Source organism: Citrus sinensis, chromosome 9 (assembly GCF_022201045.2).
Source record: "Citrus sinensis cultivar Valencia sweet orange chromosome 9, DVS_A1.0, whole genome shotgun sequence".
NCBI classification, from domain to species: domain Eukaryota; kingdom Viridiplantae; phylum Streptophyta; class Magnoliopsida; order Sapindales; family Rutaceae; genus Citrus; species Citrus sinensis.
The window spans coordinates 31,883,744-31,903,913 of record NC_068564.1 but is presented as its reverse complement, the minus strand read 5'-3'; the positions used below and the strand labels follow the sequence as shown (position 1 = coordinate 31,903,913).

Sequence of the window (20,170 nt, the reverse complement as noted above, 5' to 3'; positions counted from 1 at the left end):
ACAGTTTAACATGCATCGAGACATCGACAGTAGTCCAATTGATTCACATCCTTCACAAAAAAAAGTTCCCTTTCATTAAACCAGACGATCTATTTTATATTTTTGTCTGTCTCTGCATCAATACAAAGAAAAATATCATCAAAATCCAGAAGAGACTGGGTCTTGTTTCCCGTGCCCTCATTATTGTCCCTATGAAATTTTTAATTGCAATTATAGTACTATTCATAAAATAATTGACACTCGAAACCGTTGCTATATTGTAACGCATCTCAAATCGCTATCTTTAATTTTATGCTGAATTATGTATGTTATAAGTGGGTTATACGTTCAATTTGTAAATCTAATTGTTTAACTTAAAAGATTAAATCGAATAATTCTCAATCAACTTGTAATTTGAACGCTAAGATTTGAAACAAAAAACATTTAGACTTACAAATTGACTTTGCCATATAAACGGGTATGTGTTCTTTCAATTCCTTTCATTTGAATCAAATATGCAATTTGTTCTTATATTTGTAAAAATTACCTAAAAAATTCTGATTATATTAAAATCTATGTAAGTATCATCTATTATTCACAGCTTCTAGAGTTTCTAAGATAGTTGCCTCGAAGTCTCAGAGTCCATGGTTCTCAAGACGGAACTGTGACGTTTTAGCAGTGCCAAGATTTATTCTGGCGAGGGCATGCTCTGACAGTCACGTACAGGAAACAGCACAAGAAGGAAATTGCAGCTGATGCTGAAAAGAAGAAGCGCAGTGCCTTGAAGTCATACAGAAGAGGACGACTGAAAAGCCGGAAATTCGAAATGCTGCTCGTGAGGCCGCACTTCGTGAAATTTAGAAGAGGATCAAGAAGATCAAAGATGAACAGAAGGCCAAGAAAGCTGAATTGGTGGCCAAGTCAGAGACTCAAAGCAAGGGTAGCATGCCCAAGGCCAAGGGCAATGGTGCCGCTCAAAGGCCAGATCATTGCGTGGATGCTAATTAACTTTATTTTTACTTAAATCTAAGTTTTCCAAAGAAAAGAAAAATATATTTATTTTTCACTTGTTGCATATTATATTTACTTAGATTTTATATTATCTTTACAACTTAGATCAAACAACTACAAAAGAAACAATGTAGATGTTTTGGCTGATTTTGAAAATATAAGGACGAGGGGAATATAATTAGAATTTTAGGGAATAAGGAGCAATTACCTCACTAAAATTGTTAAACTTAAATCATATTTTATTATATATATACAATGGGTTACACTGCCGGTTGAGATGAGTTGCGCTGTATTAAGTTTATCTCAATTCATGAAAACTAAATGAATTTAGTGCCAACCCAACAAATGTCCTGACAAGAGCTCAAATCAATTAAATGAATCTTAATTTTTGAGTCCCATAATGTGGCATTGACGGTTACATAATTTTAAAAGTTATGAAATTTATTAACTAATAGATAAGTGACATATTACATTGGATACTCAAATTAATATTAGAAACCTTTATATTTAGATACTAATATTTTTATCTTATCATTTGTGTTGGAGGGGAGGGGAAAAGAAGATGGATATTTAATTTTATCACTTTGAACAAGTTTATTGGGGTTTATTTAATAGGTACCACAAAAAATTAAAAAAAAATTGAAACCAAAACTATTAAAATAAAAAAAAAGAAAGGGATTGTGAATTCAGGAATAAATACATTTAAATTTTTAATTCACAATGGTTGGAGTCATTTTTTAGCCATGCAACTAGATGAATATAAAACAAAGTGTTAATTTGGGTGTTGCGATCTCGTTCATCAATTATTCGACTGTTCTGGTCTTTGTTGATAGTGAAAGCCGAAAGGCTCACGTCGTCACTTTTGCTTTAGGTGAGGGAACGATTGGTTAATTTGGTTTCATTGAATTTTTTTTTAAATCTTTTTTTTTTTTAGTTAGAAGTTTGTAGAAATAAGCTGTAAACCCAGAAAAAATTAAAACAAAATTATGAAAACTCTGACGCTGGAGGTGCCGACAGCCACGGTTATACGATGTGGCAAGCATTGAAGCAATATTATTTAAAAAAAAAAATAGTGGCGTGATGTAAAAATTTATTTTAATAATAATGACCTAAAAAAGTAATTTTTGAGGAAATGAGGTTGCCCTACGGATTAATGCTCGAGCTGCTAAAAACATAACATTGATATTTGAACTAACGCCTAACAAAAAGATAATAAAAACACGGATCCACACTTAAAACAACGTCGTTTTGAGTGAATTTTTTTTTTTGGAAAAAACAAATTCAAAATGACATTGTTTTAAATATGTTTTCACCAACTTTTTGTCAGACTTTAATTCCTTTTATCATTTAAAAAAAAAAGAGTGAGATAGGTAGAATGAGCCCACTATGTTATTTATATATATTCACTTATTTAAAACGGTTGGTTATGATGAAAGAAATAATTTTAAAACGAAAATGATACTTGCCCCAACTTAAGCCCCGAATAAAATCCCGGAACAAAATGCACCGTTTAAGTAATCCCAAAACGCACCGTTTGGCATCAAATCCCTTTTCCCTTTCACAGCCATCGATCGCACCGTTTGGCTTTGGCATCAAATCCCTTGACCTTCTTTCCTTCCTTCTTTTCCTTCTTCTTTCCTTATTCCCTTTCACAGCCACCATCGAAAGCACCGTTTGCCCAGCCACGGCCACAGCTTTCTTGAACTTCTTTCCTTCTTCTTCTTCTCTAAATATAGGCGACTATTTGATGTGGCTAGCTGCAGCTATCAGAAGTTCAAGAAATATGTGGGAAGGAATGGCAAATAACGGCTTAATTTCTCCTTTCATCTATTAGACTATTACAAGCAAGGTGAATTATTGCTTAATTTCTTCTTCTATTATTAATACGAGCAAGGTGAATATATTTTATTCTCTCTTCTCTATGAATTTCGCAAGAATTTCAATCCATGTTATTTAATTGAATTGGAAGCCGAAGATGACAGCACCTTACCTTACTCAAATCCTCTGTCAAGAAATCTTCGTAGCCACTATAAACCCGAAGTTCAAATGTTGAAACTCATCTTTATTTAAGCTTTTGCTTTATCTAAGCCAAATCCTATCGTTTGGAAGGAAGATAACAGTTTAGGGATCCTGCAGTTGGGTTCTATCGTTGGGGTTCTGTGGTGAAACAGAAATTTAAAGAGAAAGCCAGTCGAAGAAAATTCGAAGTGTTGTAATACAAATCACAAAACGGGGTCGTTTTACATGATGGGGAGGAAAAAAAAAAGGTTCACAAAACGACGTCGTTTCTATTAATTTTCGGGGCTTGACCCAGGGTTTGACCCGGGGTAAATAGCAGCACTCTTTAATAAAAGTATAAAGGAAAATGATGCTTGCCCCAGGTCAAACCCCGAAAATGATATAAACGGGCGTCGTTTTGATTATTATTTTTTTTCTTTTGGAAAACTCTAAAACAACGACGTTTTGTGATGATATTTTGAGAAGAATAAAATCTATCTTCCTCTTCGTTTTTGTTTCTTCGTTTCACCTGTGAAAGCAATAGAGCAACAGATATCCCAACTTGGTCTTGTTCCGTTATCTCTTCATCTCTTCATTTCTTCGTTTCTTCATTTCTTCGTTTCTTTACTTTCCTTCCTCTCCCGAGGTCCAGGCATTCGGGATCCACGACGACCGACTGACAGCCACGATCATCATCAACGCTGGTAACGCTGGTACTCGAAGCTTGTTCGGGAAATTGAACTCACGAAGTGGCAAAGTTCACAGCCCGAGGTAATGCTTCGTTTTTTCCTCTTTAGGTTATGGCAAAATAGGGACGATTTGGTTTATCTAGGTTAGGCTGCCCTGTTGAATTTAATTTCATTGCTCAACAAGTGCTAAATTTTGTTCCTCTTTGATTTAATTTCATTGCCCTGTTGAATTATTGAATTTTGTTCCACTTGAAAGCTCTATTTGCTAAATTTTGTTCCTCTTTAATTTAATTTAATTTTTGAAGACCACACTTTTAATTTTTGAGTTCTAATTAGTTAGGCATCCGACCCACAATCATGGCATCAGGGTCTCTGACTTAATTTTTGTAACAACAATTACAAAACTATGAGTTAATCTCTTTGAATTATTATTGTTGCTAAAGTGTACACTCAATGGAATAAGTTGGTCTTGGTGGGAATTTTTCTAATTACAGTGGTTAATTGTTAAGCACAAGAAGGGTTTGTAATGGAACAAATCGATAGAAGCGGGAATTGTAAAGTGAAACAGCAAAACTTAGCCATGACAGAGAGTATTAAGTAGGGCAAATCCAAATCAGATATTCCTTATTTGAATCAATTGCAGCTGTTCTCTTTCTGTATTTTATGTTATTTTTTGAATTAATGTAACCGAGTGATGAGGATTAATATTATTGATGGAGGGTTGTGTGTGTATAGATTGTGTGCATTTTGGCTTGGGTTCTTTGATAGCCTTTCTGGCATGTTGCTTCTAGTTTTCATAGCTACTAGGTGGTTGCTGGGTGGTATTTTGGTATTAGCTGGGTGGTATTTTCTGGCATGTTGCTTCTAGTTTGGATATTAGTTGTTGGCTTTCTGGCATTTTGGTATTAGTTGCTGGCATGTGGCTTGGGTTGTTGGTGGTATTTTTTGGCATGTTGCTGCTAGTTTGTTTTTGGCATTTTGGTATTAGCTGCTGGCATGTGGCTTGGGTTCTGGGTGGTATTTTCTGGCATGTTGCTGGGTGGTTCAGGCAGTAATCATGTTGTTCATATGTTCCAGTTTTCTTTTCTTTTAAGTCTAACTAACTGTAATTGCAATTAAAATTTGATTTGGGTAATTTCTTTGGCATTATTAACTGTAATTGTTTCCGTTTTTGGGCAGTTTATTCCCAAGGGACTATTAACCACAAATAATGTCATCCGAGCTAAGTGAGAATCGGAGCTCATTGCAAATGTGTAATAGATGCGGTAATCATATGGAGTTGTTAACGTCACGCACAACAAAAAATCCAAATCGAAAATTTTGGATTTGTAGAGGATGTAAGAACTTTCAATGGGCAGAAGATCGTAAACCTACCGAAGAGAAAATAGACTTGTTAGCGGATGAAATTACGAAGTTAGGCTTAGAGATCGAGTGTTTGTCCGTTAAATTTCAATTATTGCATAAAGAACTTGAGCATATGCGAGAACGTGAAGTGCAGAGGCGATTATTGGACGACGAACTTCGAAAAAGAGAGGCACCACGATATGATTTTATTAAAATACTGATGATTGTTGTATTATGTTTTCTCTTAAAGTATTATTTTTAAGTTGTTTCAAGTTAAAGACTTGTAGACATATGTAATAGCATTTTCATATTAAATATAAGTTTCCGAGTAGTTTGACTCTCTGGATTTAATTCACAGTATTATGAAATTATAATTTGGCCCTAAAAATTATTCTCAAAATTATACTATGACCCAAATCATTCTAATATTTTCGAAATTAATCCAATTCTAAACTTTTGAAAATAAAGTTATTAATTCATAGTATTATGAAATTATAATTTGGCCCCAAAAATTATTCTCAAAATTATATTATGGCCCAAATCATTCTAATATTTTCCAAATTAATCCATTTATAGAATTTTGAAAATAGACTTAAGAACTCCATAATTTAAAAAATGTCGAAATACACATACACCAAATTACATTAGTTCATTAGTTGAATAGTACATAAAACATAAGCATAACCTAACTTTGATTACATGCTTGGTTCATTAGTTGAAAACTCCCCTTGATTGGCCTCCTCGAAATTTTGTTGCGGTGCATGTTGCAAGTGCACATGATGAGCTGGACCGTAATTCATCCAATACTGATAGTAAGGGGGGGAAAATGCATGTTGTGGGGGGTGCTTGTTGTGGTTGCTATTGTACTAAAAAAAAAAAGTTAAACACAAATTATCAAACATATGACAATGAAAGGAAATAGCAAATAAAAAAATATTATCATAGCCATATTGCTCTCTTGTATTGGGATTGTAGTGGCCACCTGAGAAGATAAATCATGTATCTCCGCGTCCTAGGAGTGCAGTCAACACACATTTAAAGTATATATTAAATTAATTTAAAATGAATGTATTAAAGTATTAAATTAATCTAAAGTATATACAATTACCTCTATAGTTGTGTTTATCGAAACGTTTTTCGATTTCTGTTTTGGCCGCTTAAATTGCTTTTGCTTTCTTTGACTAGGTGGACGACCTTTACGTCGACTTACCACTGGATCTTGTATGTTACTACTGGATCCACCATCAATGGTTGTATCGTCGCCGTCACATCGAACATTTAGAGAAACATCCTTCATAGCTTTCTCAATCCAACCCATAATGTTTTTATGACTTTCTTCATTTTTGGAAGCTACCTCAGCAACATCATAAAAAGCAGTGCACTCCTCTCTATATCGCTGATGTTCAATGCTCGAACTCCGTGCATCATAACTGACTTTGACTTTACTAGAGAACCTCCGCACATCTTTCCTCCATCTTCGTAGGATATACTTTTCAGGCAGTAATTGCACACGATTACGTGACAACACTGCGATAGTGTGTTTGCAAAGAGTGCCCTTGTATTCAAACATTGAGCACACACAACGAATTTCACCTTCATCTTTTTCAAAAATGACTCTAAAAGTCTTTTCTCTACTCTTTTCATCGTTTTCAATAACTTCATATTCTGACCCCCCACAACTGAAAACCTCACAATATATCTTATTTACCAGCTCTTGATGAAATTCCTGAAACTTGGAAATAGTGTACACTTCTTCAACTTGCTTTTCCATGGCAAAACAGGTACGGCATGGCAACCGTTGGCTAAAACTTCGTGCATCTGCTTGCTATTCTTTCTCAATTTTACTTTCCATTGCTTTCTCATATTTCTCCACAAATTGCTTCAAAGTTGTCTTCGAGTTAACATACCCATCAAAGAAAGCATTCATACTCTCACTACGCTGAGTGGTTGACATTCCAACCCAAAAAGTAGTTTTCAAGAATGCTGGAACCCAACGATTTCTTTCTACATACAAATCATTCAACCACTGATTATTTCTAAGATCATATCTATCTAACATGTCATGCCAAGCTTCCTCGAATTCAACAGGAGTATGTAAGTCATAAACAACAGAAAGTAATGAAACTCTAATGGCATGATATTCTGTATACCTTCCCAACTTCTCAGGCACCTTTTTCAATAAATGCCACAAACACCATCGATGCCTAGTGTCTGGAAAAACAATCTGAATTGCCATTTTCATCGCTTTATCTTGATCTGTAATGATTCCAAGGGGAGGACACCCAGACATACATGATAGCCATGTGTCAAATAACCACGTAAATGTTTCTATGTCCTCATGCGAAATCAATCCACATCCTAACAAAATTGATTGACCATGATGATTAACTCCTACAAAATGAGCAAATGACATGTCATACTTGTTTGTTAGGTATGTGGTATCAAATGTGACAATATCCCCAAAGTCCTTATAGGTTGCCCTGCTCCTTAGATCCGCCCAAAATACATTTTTTAACCGACCCTCCTCATCTAGGTCAATACTGAAGTAAAACCCATCATTTTCTGTTTGCATTTTCTGAAAATACCTCTGAATTGCAATAGCATCCCCTTCTCCGAGTCTTAATCGCCTCACCTTGTCAACATGATTTCTAGCATCTCTTTCTAAAAATGACACATTTTCAAACCCACCAGCGTCAACAACAATCGACTTAAAACTTTGAGTCATTTTAATTCCACCTTCTTCATTTATTTCAAGCTGCTTTTTAACAAAAGGACTAATGGAACGGTTGCATCGATAATACCTACTCTTGCTCAAACTCACGGCATGATTGTGTTCAAGGATCAAATTTCCAATTACTCATTTTCCACTAACAATATCCAAACGTCCTCCAATTTTAGCATTGCATCCAATCTTTTGGTTTGGTTGAAGCCGCAAAACATTAGTGGCTTTGGCTTTTGACTTGCCGTTTCTCCCACAAGTAAACGTCACATATCTCAAACTCCCATCATCCCCTTTTCTACAAGATCTCCGCATCACTGGAAACCCCTCTTGTAGGCCATAAGTTTTATAATATTCAAACATTTCATCAGGACTATCAAAAGATATCCCAACCGTAGGCTCAACAACATTTTCCACCACCAATTCCTCATTGTTTTCTTCCAATCAGACCCCTGTAAATCCTGCAATTCCCCAACTTCATCAACCTCCTCCACTTGTTCGAAATTATCCATTAACTACTACAAATTAAAATAATTCAATATCTTATTAGTTATTTATCGCAAATTCATTAAATTTAAAAACAAAATTTCAAAAGCAAAATGAAACAACTCAGATGGTAATTACATCTTCTCACATTGCTTTTTCTGTAGCCCCTGTATTAATTGCAGATGAAGAAACACAATAATATGATCAACTAGTCTTGAAATAAATTGAGCCATGTATGTAGAAACTCAAATCGATTGATATTGATCATAATTCCTTTCTTCAGAATAATAATATTAATTCTCTTGCCTTTAAAAAAACAATTCCATTATACCCAATTTAATTACATACATAATTATAAAAAAACAGAGCCCAGGTCATTACTCTACCTCCCTTCGCAAACAATTTTTTAAATTGATTTTGAATCCTACGAAGCTACAACCCAATTTCACAAACAACATCATTTCTACATTAAAAATATATTAACATCACCATCAATTTAGCTTCAAACAACTCTGTTTTTTTTTTTTCGTAGTGATGCTAACAGCTAATGTATGGAAACTATTACAATGTTACTGAAGAAATAAATTCAAGAACATGAGAACTAAAGAAATAAATTCACAGGGAAAAATTTAAAATTAAATTAAAAAACAAAATGCTACAAAGAAGACAGTACCGAAAAAAAAATTCAAGCTTCCAAAATTCAATCTTTCAGGCACAATGTTATCTTCCTCTGCCGAAACCAATCTTGCCGAAACCAATCTTGCTCGCAGCCGAAACCCAACCAAAACTCAGCTGCTGTTGGTCTTGTTCTTCACTAAATGCAAGGGCTGTAGATCTCGTTCAGCTTAAGATGAAGAGGATGGAGCAAGGGCTGTGCAAGGGCTTTGGTCTTGTTCTTCACTAAATGCAAGGGCTGTGGATCTCGTTCAGCTGCTGTTACAAGGGCTGTGGATCTCGTTCAGCTGCTGTTGCAAGGGCTGTGGATCTCGTTCAGCTTAAGACGAAGAAACGAAAAAGAAATGAAGAAAGGATGGAAGAAACGAAAGAAATGAAGAAAGCCTGGAAGAAACGAAAAAGAAAAAAATAAAGAAAACGATGCAAATAAGAAGCCGCGAAGTAAAAAAAAAATTAAAAACAAAACGACGTCGTTTTGTATTTTTCAGGGTTTGACCCGGGGTTTGACCTAACGCCTAACAAAAAGATAATAAAAACACGGATCCACACTTAAAAAAGCGTCGTTTTGAGTGAATTTTTTTTTTGGAAAAAACAAATTCAAAATGACATTGTTTTAAATATGTTTTCACCAACTTTTTGTCAGACTTTAATTCCTTTTATCATTTAAAAAAAAAAAGAGCGAGATAGGTAGAATGAGCCCACTATGTTATTTATATATTCACTTATTTAAAACGGTTGGTTATGATGAAAGAACTAATTTTAAAATTGAGGATCCTAATTTATAACATTAATAAAAAGATGTGATTAGATGCTCTCGCTACACCACAATCATTACTTTAAACTGAAGTTAATTATACAATAATGGCTACTTCTGTGATACTAATAGTAACATGTAAATTGATGATCCCATCATACCAGGATAATAATAAAGTAGAAACGTCCTACCTAAGCCTTTCTCAAACTACCTATATCAGAATCCACAAAGCAATAAATCATCCTCAACATCAAGGAGTTTTAGAATTTTCTTTAATAGGTATGTAACGTATAGAAGAAGAATTGGCCTTATATAACTTAATTCTACTTCTTCCTGGGCATTTGATTCTGTCTGACCAGGGCAGCGGCAGACATCCAGGGCGAAGAAAAAGATCTTACTGAAATTAGTCCTTTAAGTTTTGACCTTCTTAGTTTGCAGATATTTTACTCTCACCTCCTCAAGTTTGTAGTATCCTCGTTCTGACCCATTACACTAGAATTGTGGCTCTGCCACCAATTCTAAGTTTCCAATAATTTAGCAACAGTCACCAAAACAAATTTAATAAAGAGTACTGAAAAAGTCTCAAGTATGTGGACAAGCACAGCTTACTACTATTATATGTATGTCCATCTGTGTGCCATTTGTCCACACCTTACTACTATTACTAACTACTGCCGCCGCCCCAACAACGCGCGCGCGTTTTTTGTGGAAAAATGGTATAGGGGTAGGCAATCTATATGCCCGTGTAATAAAATATAATTACCAAAATAAATATTTACTTTGAAAATTTAAAGGATAAGGCATGATTTTATTATGGCAATCCATATTTGATATGCACTTAAAATATATTCTCCTCACATAAATATTGTATATACAGGATTCATGTATTGTTCATATGAGATAGAAGGATCCATATTTTATCTGCCGAAAGACTTTCTGATACTGGTGAGTTAATTTTTCAGTAAAGTCCTCTATATTCACGATCACGAGCCTGCTGCCTTTTGCACATGGACAGCAGCTTCCACTAAAGCACTTTATTTGCAAAACAAAATTGCTCTGTCACTTCATATCCCATAAAATAATTAGAAATCCTCAAGCCTGAAGACAGTCAAATGTTTCTCTTTACTCGAAAACCTCAGTAATTCACCATTAATTTATTTTTCTTTATATTAAACTATCTTATATTTGAAAATTACATTAAGTCCCGATTAATTTAAATTCAAACCGGATAAAATCAGTCAATCGGTAAAATTTTCTCAACAAAGATTTAACGCAACTTCATTCATAAGTTTTGAACTACTCACCTTAATTAAGTTAAAATAATTTAATATTAATTGATTTACACGCTTGATTAATTTATTTTTATCGTAAGATATAGAATAAACAAGCATGACTACTTATTACACCGTGAAATAATTAATCATCTTTTGCAAAAGCTCAAGAAGATATGACATTTAGGCTCCGTTTGGTACAGCTTATTAAATAGAGCTTATAACAGTAGAGCTTATAGCAGTAGAGCTTATACCAATAGAGCTTTTGGACAAAAAGTCATTGGGTGTTTGGTTGTCAATAAAAAAAGTACTTTTGAACCATTAAACTGTATGATATTTTTTATATTATATATTTTTAGAAAAGCTCTATAGCCTCTACTCCCAAAAGCTCAAATTTTGGGCTTTTACTAGTAGAGATAAATTAGCTTATTTAAGCTAAAAAAACTCTATTAAAAAAAACCAAACACCATAAAAAATTTTAAAAAGTGCTTATACGATTAAATAAGCACTTATGACTCTTAAATAAGCCATACCAAACAGGCACTTAGTATTGAACTTACAATAACAATTATGAATTTGGATCAAGTGTTAATCTAAGCCATATGATTGAAATTTAATTATATATTTTCTTATTCGCTAACTATCCATTGTAATCTTATAAAAAGATCACACAAAGATTAGGTGAACACTGAATCCAAATTCTTACAATTAATTACACAAGTAATTCTTGTAAATCAGATTCGCACCTCTTGCTCGACAGCTCTCTAATCGTGCCCAAAGCTGGCCTCCAAGATCTTTTACCGGACACAGTTTCGGCATCGTTTGCAGCCCGGAGAGGGCTCCTCGCCGGCGATGGTCTAGCTTCAGGATTCTTGGATTTTGCTTTTGCCGTCAGCTTTTTCACTATATTTGCCAAGTAAAGAGGAGAAAAATCAGACAGCTGGAATGCTGAGGAAGGCAGTAAAAAGTAAACACGGCCTGGTTCCAGGAGAGTTTCGGGTCTCAATGGCTTTAAGCCGCCGGTGAGAATGTCAGCTGCCGTGTATACAAAATGCCTTGGCTGGTACCCGACGACTTGGCTTACTGATACAGAACAGTCAAATTCCTGTACTCTTCCATTCAGATCAACAACTCGTACGTTGTTGATGATTCTTGATGATGAGGATGATGATGAACTGCCAAAGATGCAGCAAGCCATCTCTCTCGATCTGTTCTTACAATTTTTTGCCAATCAAGAGAACAAATACTGAATCATGTGTGATCAAGGAGAATCCCGCAGCCTTAAGGTGTTTGATTAGGTCAATTTTTCAATATTTAATTATTTAATTGCAGATCATTTTCTTTGAATGTTTTACTTCAATAATATGACCTTAGAGATAAGGTCCCTGGCTATTGGTTAAGTGCTTACAACTTTCATATCCTATGCTGACTCAGTTACTTCTAAATAAAACTATTTAGCTTCCCGGGTCAATCAGTTGCTAATTAACACGGTATTCAAGTCAAGGTCTACGGTTGGGTTTAAACCAAATAATTTTTGGATCGATATCGATTTTTTTAAAAATTAATATCTCTAATTTAACCATTACCATGTCAATCTGATTTGATTTAATGTGTAGACGAGGTAGCAGCCTTTTGTGACTTTCGATAATTGTTGCCGTGTGCATGCGAGGCAATGCCACATGGCATATAATGCGTCCAACAAATGTCACGGCTATTTATTGTAAATTAAGCTCCCGCATGTTGACGGCAAGTTTAGTGTAGATTTTTCCTTCATTTATGGAGGATTTTCTATTATTTCTGTCTTTGTCTTTGCACTAGTACAAATCTTTCAGTCAAGATAGTAGCAGCTTTGTTTACTGGAAAGCTGGTTCGCCTGCTACGTCTAAGTGAATCATCCTTTATTCATAATAAATTAATGTTTTAGCAAAATACAAATTAGTGATTAATTTTTAATAAATTAAATAGAATATAATAAAAGTAATGGGTTGTGACCCTTCGGGAAAGTAATTTAAAATTTCATGTGTCAAACATGGCAGATTAGGAAGTGTCGGGGTATTATTGGGCCAAAAAGCACGGGTAACAGGCATAAAATTGTAATGAAGCGATGCTAATCTTATTAGTTAACAAATTATAAGCAACAATGAAATTAGTTTATGGAGCACAAGTTATTTGGTACTTTAATAGGGTCTACTCTAAAAATAAGATGGCTAAGAAATAAATAAGGAGGACAATTTTAAAATCATCAAGAGCGGTATACAGATAATTTTATTCAAAGGTGTGAATAGCACACTTAAATGAAATTTTATATTTTAGGATTCAATTAAAAATATGAAAAAAGCATATTTTGAATCGTACAAAGAACTTTCTGACCCACATTTTTACGTACGCCTATTATTATGATTATTGAAACTTAAATTTAACAAATTTTTGTAATGGAAACACCATTTCATAGCATTAAAATTAAAGTACTTTGAAAATAGAAATCAATAGTAATCTTATGGCTAGTTTTGTCACACTAGAGTTTTTAAAATAATTGTTGTTACCTATATTGTAAAAATAATTAGTTATGAAGAGAATTAGTCAAACGTTTGATAAATTTTATTTTTAAAATGCTATGAGTTTTAAAAGTAGTAGAATGTATTTTGTAAATCTTACTGATAAACTGTTGTAAGAGTATAAATGATTGAAATATAAATAATGTTGAATAACATTTATTTACACATTTATAAACATATATGTATAATTTTTTTATTTTGTATATAATAATTAATTACTAAAATAAACATTTTTTATTTTATTATTTTTAATTTTTATCTCAATAATAATAATAATCATTATTATTATTATTATTATCTCTTTAAATTTAATGATCTTATTTCCTAATTGAATAAGGATAATTTTAGATTTTTATAACAGATGGGAGGATACATATAAAATTGAATTAATTATAAAACTGATTTTTACAATTAAATTTTGAAAAACTATTCCTTCTATACTTTTTAAAATTTGTTGTAAGATGGGGTGATTTTGTCAAAAATATTTTTTAAACTAATTTTTAGTTTTCCAAAATTATTATTAAAATCTCAAACAGGTGTTAGGATATGATTTTGCCAATTAAATTGTCACATTTACAAATAATGCCCGCACTATCCTTTTAACATGTGCATGTGTCTCAAGATATCTTGATGCAAAGCTTCTCTAATATTTATGCTCGGGCCTGGGCTTTTATTAATCTCGGGCCAGACCCATTTGCCGGGCTCAAACATCATGAGCCATAAACTTGCAGCCGATCCACCAAAATGCTGATAGCCATAAGCCCATTCCCTAAATTCTTGTTTGATTGAAATGACCACCATGTAGTATACACACTCAACATTACCAAAAAATTGGACCCCATCTTTGATTTCATACTTTTTGATCCTGCGTGGATCACAATCTAAAAATGTGATAGATGTTGTTAAATGAGAAATTGTTTTAAATGTACATTTATAATTAATTATAAATGTAAAAAATAGTTGACGAATGATTATAATTAATTATTTTAATTAAAGTATATTTTTGTACGGTGAACTCTCAAGTTTTATCACTCATGTACGTAATTTTTACTTCACTTATATTTGTGATTTAGTGTGAAGTTCTTTTTAAAAAGTGTCGTAGCTATTGGTAGATCATGCATAAAGAAGCCAAATTAATGTATGTGCCGAGATTGATTCTAGATTGGCTTCGTCTCAGGGTTTTGTGTGTAAGTTTCGTAGAGTTGTATGGAATGTCTGTAATTAAATACGGGTGTATTAGTAAGGCTTAGAAACCATTTGGGTCTGTACTAAATTAGTGAAAGATTTGAACCACAGGCGGGAAAGCTTGTTACGCGTGTCAGCGTCTGCTTATGTGGCGTTACCAACTCACTCTGACCCAAGCAGCATACGTTCTATAAGCTCGTTGGAAGGCTTACGGCGAGATCTTAAAAGCTATTAAGATTGAGTTCAATAAGAAAGAAATGCACGCTTGTTCAGATTTGTTGAATTTGCTTGCTTAGTGCAGCTTCTGCTAAATTATTTCACACATAAACTCATTAAGAGAGGGAGGCAAGATCAATACCTTGATTTGCCATATCCGATCCTTTCTTCCTTCCTTGCTGTTCAGCTTCCTCTTGATCCAAATATCAGCACACTACACACCTGCAAACGAACAAGAGAGAGATACCAGTGACTATACTATTGGCCATAGTATAAATGACGGCACAGTAACTCTTAATGGGGTAGAGTTACTCGAATCCTTTAGTTGAGTGCAAAAATCCCTCAAGTGCTATTTATAAAATTGTTCATCCCAATATAAGTTGAAATAATACAATCTAAGATTATATTTGTCCATAATATTAGGGGCAAATGAAAATAACAATCCCCAAATGAACCGAGTCGATTGACAATTTCGTTCAATGTTTAAATTGTGAAAAAATCGACTTGTTTAAAATAATAAAATAAAAAAATATAAAAATATTTAAAGTAAAAAAATCAAATAAAACTCTATTTGGTTTGGTTTATATTTTTTGAGAAGTTAATTCAATTAAGCTTGATTCAATAAAAAACTAAAATGAATCGAATTGTACCCAACCCTATGTAATATACTACTAGATATACAGAGTGTCATAAAATTAGACTCGTCAACATAGTATTTGATCACATGATTAAAAGAGTCTATAAAAAATTACTACTTAATATTTAACATTAGTTATGTATTAATTAAGTAAAATATAAATATAATAGTTTATGATTTTAATTATTGTTGTTTGTATTAACATTTTTTATCTTTATTCTTAAATCTGTTCCATTGATTGTGATAGAGCTTGAAAGATTCATAGATCTAGGTTGTTACTTAAAGATCTTGGAGCTAAATAGATTGTAATCAGGGAATTGCCCTTACAATATGGTAGTCCGGTAACCCCCCCCCCCCCCCCCCCCCCAATTCATTGAGATTTTATTTCTGCTCATCCGTCTCGGAAAATTTTGATACGACAGTCGAAAACTTGAAATATGTAAAAGAAATAGAAACTAATAAACGGAGAAAAGCAAGCAAGAGAAGATGCATAAAATTTTGATATGTATTCAGCACATTAATTATTCATAACATTATTACATTCTACCACAGAGGCGATGATCAGGCCTTGGTGGGTTTCTGACAAATCGATTAGCTTCGAATCCAGGACCAGTATATTGAGGATAAAAAGCTCCTAATAGTATGCTTTTATCACCTTCCAGTAGACGTTCCAACACCAAAGCATGGGAAAGCATCTGTACGACGACTTGATTGATATCACGGGGAACAACAGTTCCTGTAGCTAGCGTTAGGTTCAGGCAATATGATCCAAAAATCAGGATCGTTTACTATATATATACCTTGAAATAATATCGTTATCAAGATTTGTCACAAGCTTCTCAAAATTCTTGAACTATATCAGAGTAATTGCCTCCTTCATCAACTAATGCATCCACCAAGACGCTTCACTAACGCTTTCTTTGAACCGTTCTCAATCTCAGGCTCAGGGTTTATATACACAAAGGCGTACTTATCATCGCCGTCATTTGGTTCGTTCCAATACTGATCAATTCCTACTTTGTCGGTCCATAGGCCAAATAAATATTCTATAGAATGAACTTACGAGTTAACAAGTATTGTGTTAACAAGCATTAGGCGGAATGAGCTTACGGGTCAAGCAAATGTTTCTACAGAGTAAGCTTTTAAGCTATCAAATATTTTATGGAATGTGCATACAAGAAAATAAACGTTCTATGAAATGCGCCAACAACATAGCAAACATTCTACCGAATGAGTCTACAAGTTAACAAACACTCAAAGAAATGTGCGTACAACAAAAATTTGTAAAATTTGCTTATGAGTGAAATTTTGCAAAGTTATTCCTCTTTGTGAGGAACCAACCTAAGTGTGTAATTCATGCTTAAGATCCATTACAAAATCAAGACAAGTGTTCAAATAAGATTTGTCATGAATAAGTCTTGACACATATTAATAAGTGTCCTTATGCATGAATTTTGTGGATAAATGTCATAATGACAATATTACATGTTATGATTACTCATCTACCTCATGCTTCACTTTGCCTATATAAAGGTCAATTATCCCATATTTGAAGGGAAGAGAAAAAAAAAAGCATAAAATAAGTACAAAAAACTTTGTACATCTCACTCCAGATTTTTTCTCTCTAAAAATTAAGTGAAAAGAATTGACTAGAGTGTTGGAGAGTTATTGCTAGTATGCGGACCCTTATTAACAATTGTTTCTTTTTGTAGAACAATCTATCACAAAAAAACACGTGATTTGAAACACTTGTCTTAGGGAGAAAATAAACCACAATAAAAATTTGAAATACAAATCAATCAATTTCCAATAAACAACAATTTATATGAACAACACTAAACGTCAAGAAAGTGATTTTTTTTTTCCCCGAATGAACAATAATCTGAAAGTTTACAAAAGAGTAAACAAATAAAGACCCCTAGCACATCTCTAAAAATTGACGACTTTAATGGTCTTGCAAACACACATCTGATATATCAGAAACACTGCTCCTATTGAACGATATCTCTCTGATGGTGTGCAAAATCGGCCTCCAGGATCGTTTTTGGGGCAAACTTTCTACGTCGTTCACCGTCCGGCTAGGGCTTCTCGCCGGAGAATTCCGCGGTGGTGACGGCATAGCTACAGAGTTTCCGGACTTTGCTTTTTCAGTGAGCTTTTTTACCGTAGCTGCCAAGGTCAATGGAGAAACATCGGCGTAATCAAATGATGAGGATGGTAATAAAAAATAAACATTCCCTCTTTCCAGGAGAGTATCAGGTTTCAATGGCTGTAGGCCTGCGGACAGAAGCTGAGATGCCGTGAATACGAAATGTTTCGGCGGCCGGCCGGTGACCTGGCTCACTGATACAGGATAATCAAACTCCTCTACACAACCATTCAAGTGAACAACTCGTACATTCTTGATTTTTGTAGCTGCTGCTGCTGATGATGATGATGATGATGATGAACGGAGAGAAACGCAACAACCCATCTCAATATTTTTTTTTTTTTTGAGTTTATTTATTTGGTAAATATTTTGCACGCTAATTAAGCCAATTACTTCGTTATTTATAGTACTATCTCCTTACATTTCTTGTGTCTAAACGTATTAAAAAAGGTTGGAAAAAAAAAAAAGTAACGTATTGAACGGGAGTTGAACTAATCAATCTAACTAAAATGCTAACACAAAGTGACAACTTTTTTGGAAAGGAGATAAGACTCTAAACTGGTCTAAAGTGACTTTAAGAACTCTAGTGATCAGTACGGTCTCTGTCTGACGCAACAATCAGTGTTGATTTTTTTTTTTTTTTGAAAAATGTCGTGTTCGTGGGGTTACTAGGTGTCGGCAATAATAGCATTGTCTCATTGAGTGAATTTTGCCCATCACTCACGGCAAATTTTTATAAAATTTAGATATATACTAGGGAATTTTAGTAAATTTCAAAAATTCAGAAGTTTATTAGATAATTAACTTAAACTGCACAAACCAAGTAAATATAAACATTTAGAGTGATGATATCTTCACCCCACATTTTTTTGTAAATCCACTCCATTTTTTAAAAAATAATTATAAAAGTTGCACATTGTTTTAAAAATTTTTAAATTAAGAAGAACTTTGGAGAATTTAAATTAAGAAGAACTTTGGAGAATTAATTAAATAAATCTATCTTAATTATTTTTTTGTGACACAGATATTTTTTTAGTATATTTGATTACAAAAATTGCTTTGACATAAGTTTAAATTGATTATTTTACTCCTATAAAGTAAAATTATCAAGAATTTACTTTTTAACTGTAATTTTTTCTAATTTGTACCAAACTCATTGTTTCTAATACTACTTTATTAGTATGATTATTATTTTTTAATTAAATTAACATAGTGTCTTTATGGCACAATTCTCATATAAATTATTAGACTCAAATTTATGTCATTTACACGTAAAGGTAGTGAAATAATAATTAGATTTCATTTAAAAAAATTTTAGGATAATTTTATCTTTTTATATCATAATCATAAAATAGTAAAATAAAATTTATATGAAAATTTATGATCAAATATGGTTAAAGAACTTAAGAAAAATTAATGAAATAATTTAATTGATTAACTGTATAAAATTTTTATTAATTTATATATTTTTTAAATATTGTGAGTTCATTGTAATTATTTTTTAAAATGAGATGAATTTATAAAAATATTAGGGTAGAAATATCCCCATCCAAACATTTATCATATGTCCAAATATCCTACAATATGTTTAGACTTTCACTCAAAATAAACTGTGAGAAAATTTATCCAAGTAGCCATCCTCGTTAAATGTGAAACTAAAGCTAGAAAAGCAAAAAAGAAAGAAGATTTGCATTTTCTCCACGATCTTCACTCCACATACATCCAAAAAAGATCAGCCTAGGAATCAAGAAAGAAGCATTCTAGCTTGAAAGCCACATAATTCACCTGTCACGTCAAAACTAATTATATTCGTGAATCATGCGCCCCCATATTTCGAGTGTGAATTCGAAAGGATTTCGAAATTAAGGACGGTGGATCAAGCCTGCCAGCTTGTTGAAGTAATTAACGTCCTTTGAAATGAATAAGGTTTTGAGTTTATATGTATTTTTCAATAATAAAATGTGGAAAATACGTTCAGTTCATCGGGACACCTAATATGCATGTGAGGACGCATGATTAATTGATGCGTTAAATCAGTGTTTCTTTGAGGAGAGAGTTTTAAGTTGAATTTAATAGTTAAGAATTAAATTTCTTTATTATGAATTGAAATACTTAATAATCATAAGGTAAAAAGAGAGAATGATCTCACTTAAGTACCTAAAATTTATTATTTTTAAGACTTAAACTGCTAAGTATTTTTTAATTACCCGTTATATTCCTAAGGTTAAAATGGTAATAGGAAAACATATGTTTTGGGTTTGTGCTATTATATTCTAGTAGTGAGTAGTGGTGAAGTTAGGATTTTAGTTTCAAGGGATCGAAATACAAAAACCATAAAATTGAATTAAGTTATAGCATGAAATTAATAAAATTAAGACTGAAGGGTCAAAAATGAGATTAAAATCTATCTTACTATTCTCTATTTTCAACTTCTGCTAGTTTGAATTTGAAGAATCTTAAGTTATATTAGACCAATTTTATTCTTAAAACGATAATTCAATA

General features: G+C 33.0%; 2 protein-coding genes and 1 long non-coding RNA gene across 3 annotated transcripts; 1 reads left to right on the top strand and 2 right to left on the bottom strand.

Annotated features, from left to right (window-relative positions):
- Positions 1-2,439: 2,439 nt before the first annotated feature.
- LOC102625338 (uncharacterized) lies at positions 2,440-5,372 on the top strand. Its single transcript, XR_008052083.1, has 2 exons — positions 2,440-3,759; positions 4,857-5,372. It is a non-coding gene; the product is annotated as an uncharacterized LOC102625338 (long non-coding RNA).
- Positions 5,373-6,105: 733 nt separating this feature from the next.
- LOC107178452 (protein FAR1-RELATED SEQUENCE 1-like) lies at positions 6,106-6,792 on the bottom strand. Its single transcript, XM_015533691.2, has one exon. It carries the CDS (start codon positions 6,790-6,792, stop codon positions 6,106-6,108), a length of 687 nt encoding a protein of 228 aa, XP_015389177.2.
- Positions 6,793-6,846: 54 nt separating this feature from the next.
- LOC127899969 (protein FAR1-RELATED SEQUENCE 5-like) lies at positions 6,847-7,746 on the bottom strand. Its single transcript, XM_052434151.1, has one exon. It carries the CDS (start codon positions 7,744-7,746, stop codon positions 6,847-6,849), a length of 900 nt encoding a protein of 299 aa, XP_052290111.1.
- Positions 7,747-20,170: the final 12,424 nt, after the last annotated feature.

What these genes read in the sequence shown, in the direction of transcription:
- LOC107178452 (XM_015533691.2), bottom strand. Translation starts at nt 6,792, where the DNA reads ATGGAAAAGCAAGTTGAAGAAGTGTACACTATTTCCAAGTTTCAGGAA.
- LOC127899969 (XM_052434151.1), bottom strand. Translation starts at nt 7,746, where the DNA reads ATGACTCAAAGTTTTAAGTCGATTGTTGTTGACGCTGGTGGGTTTGAA.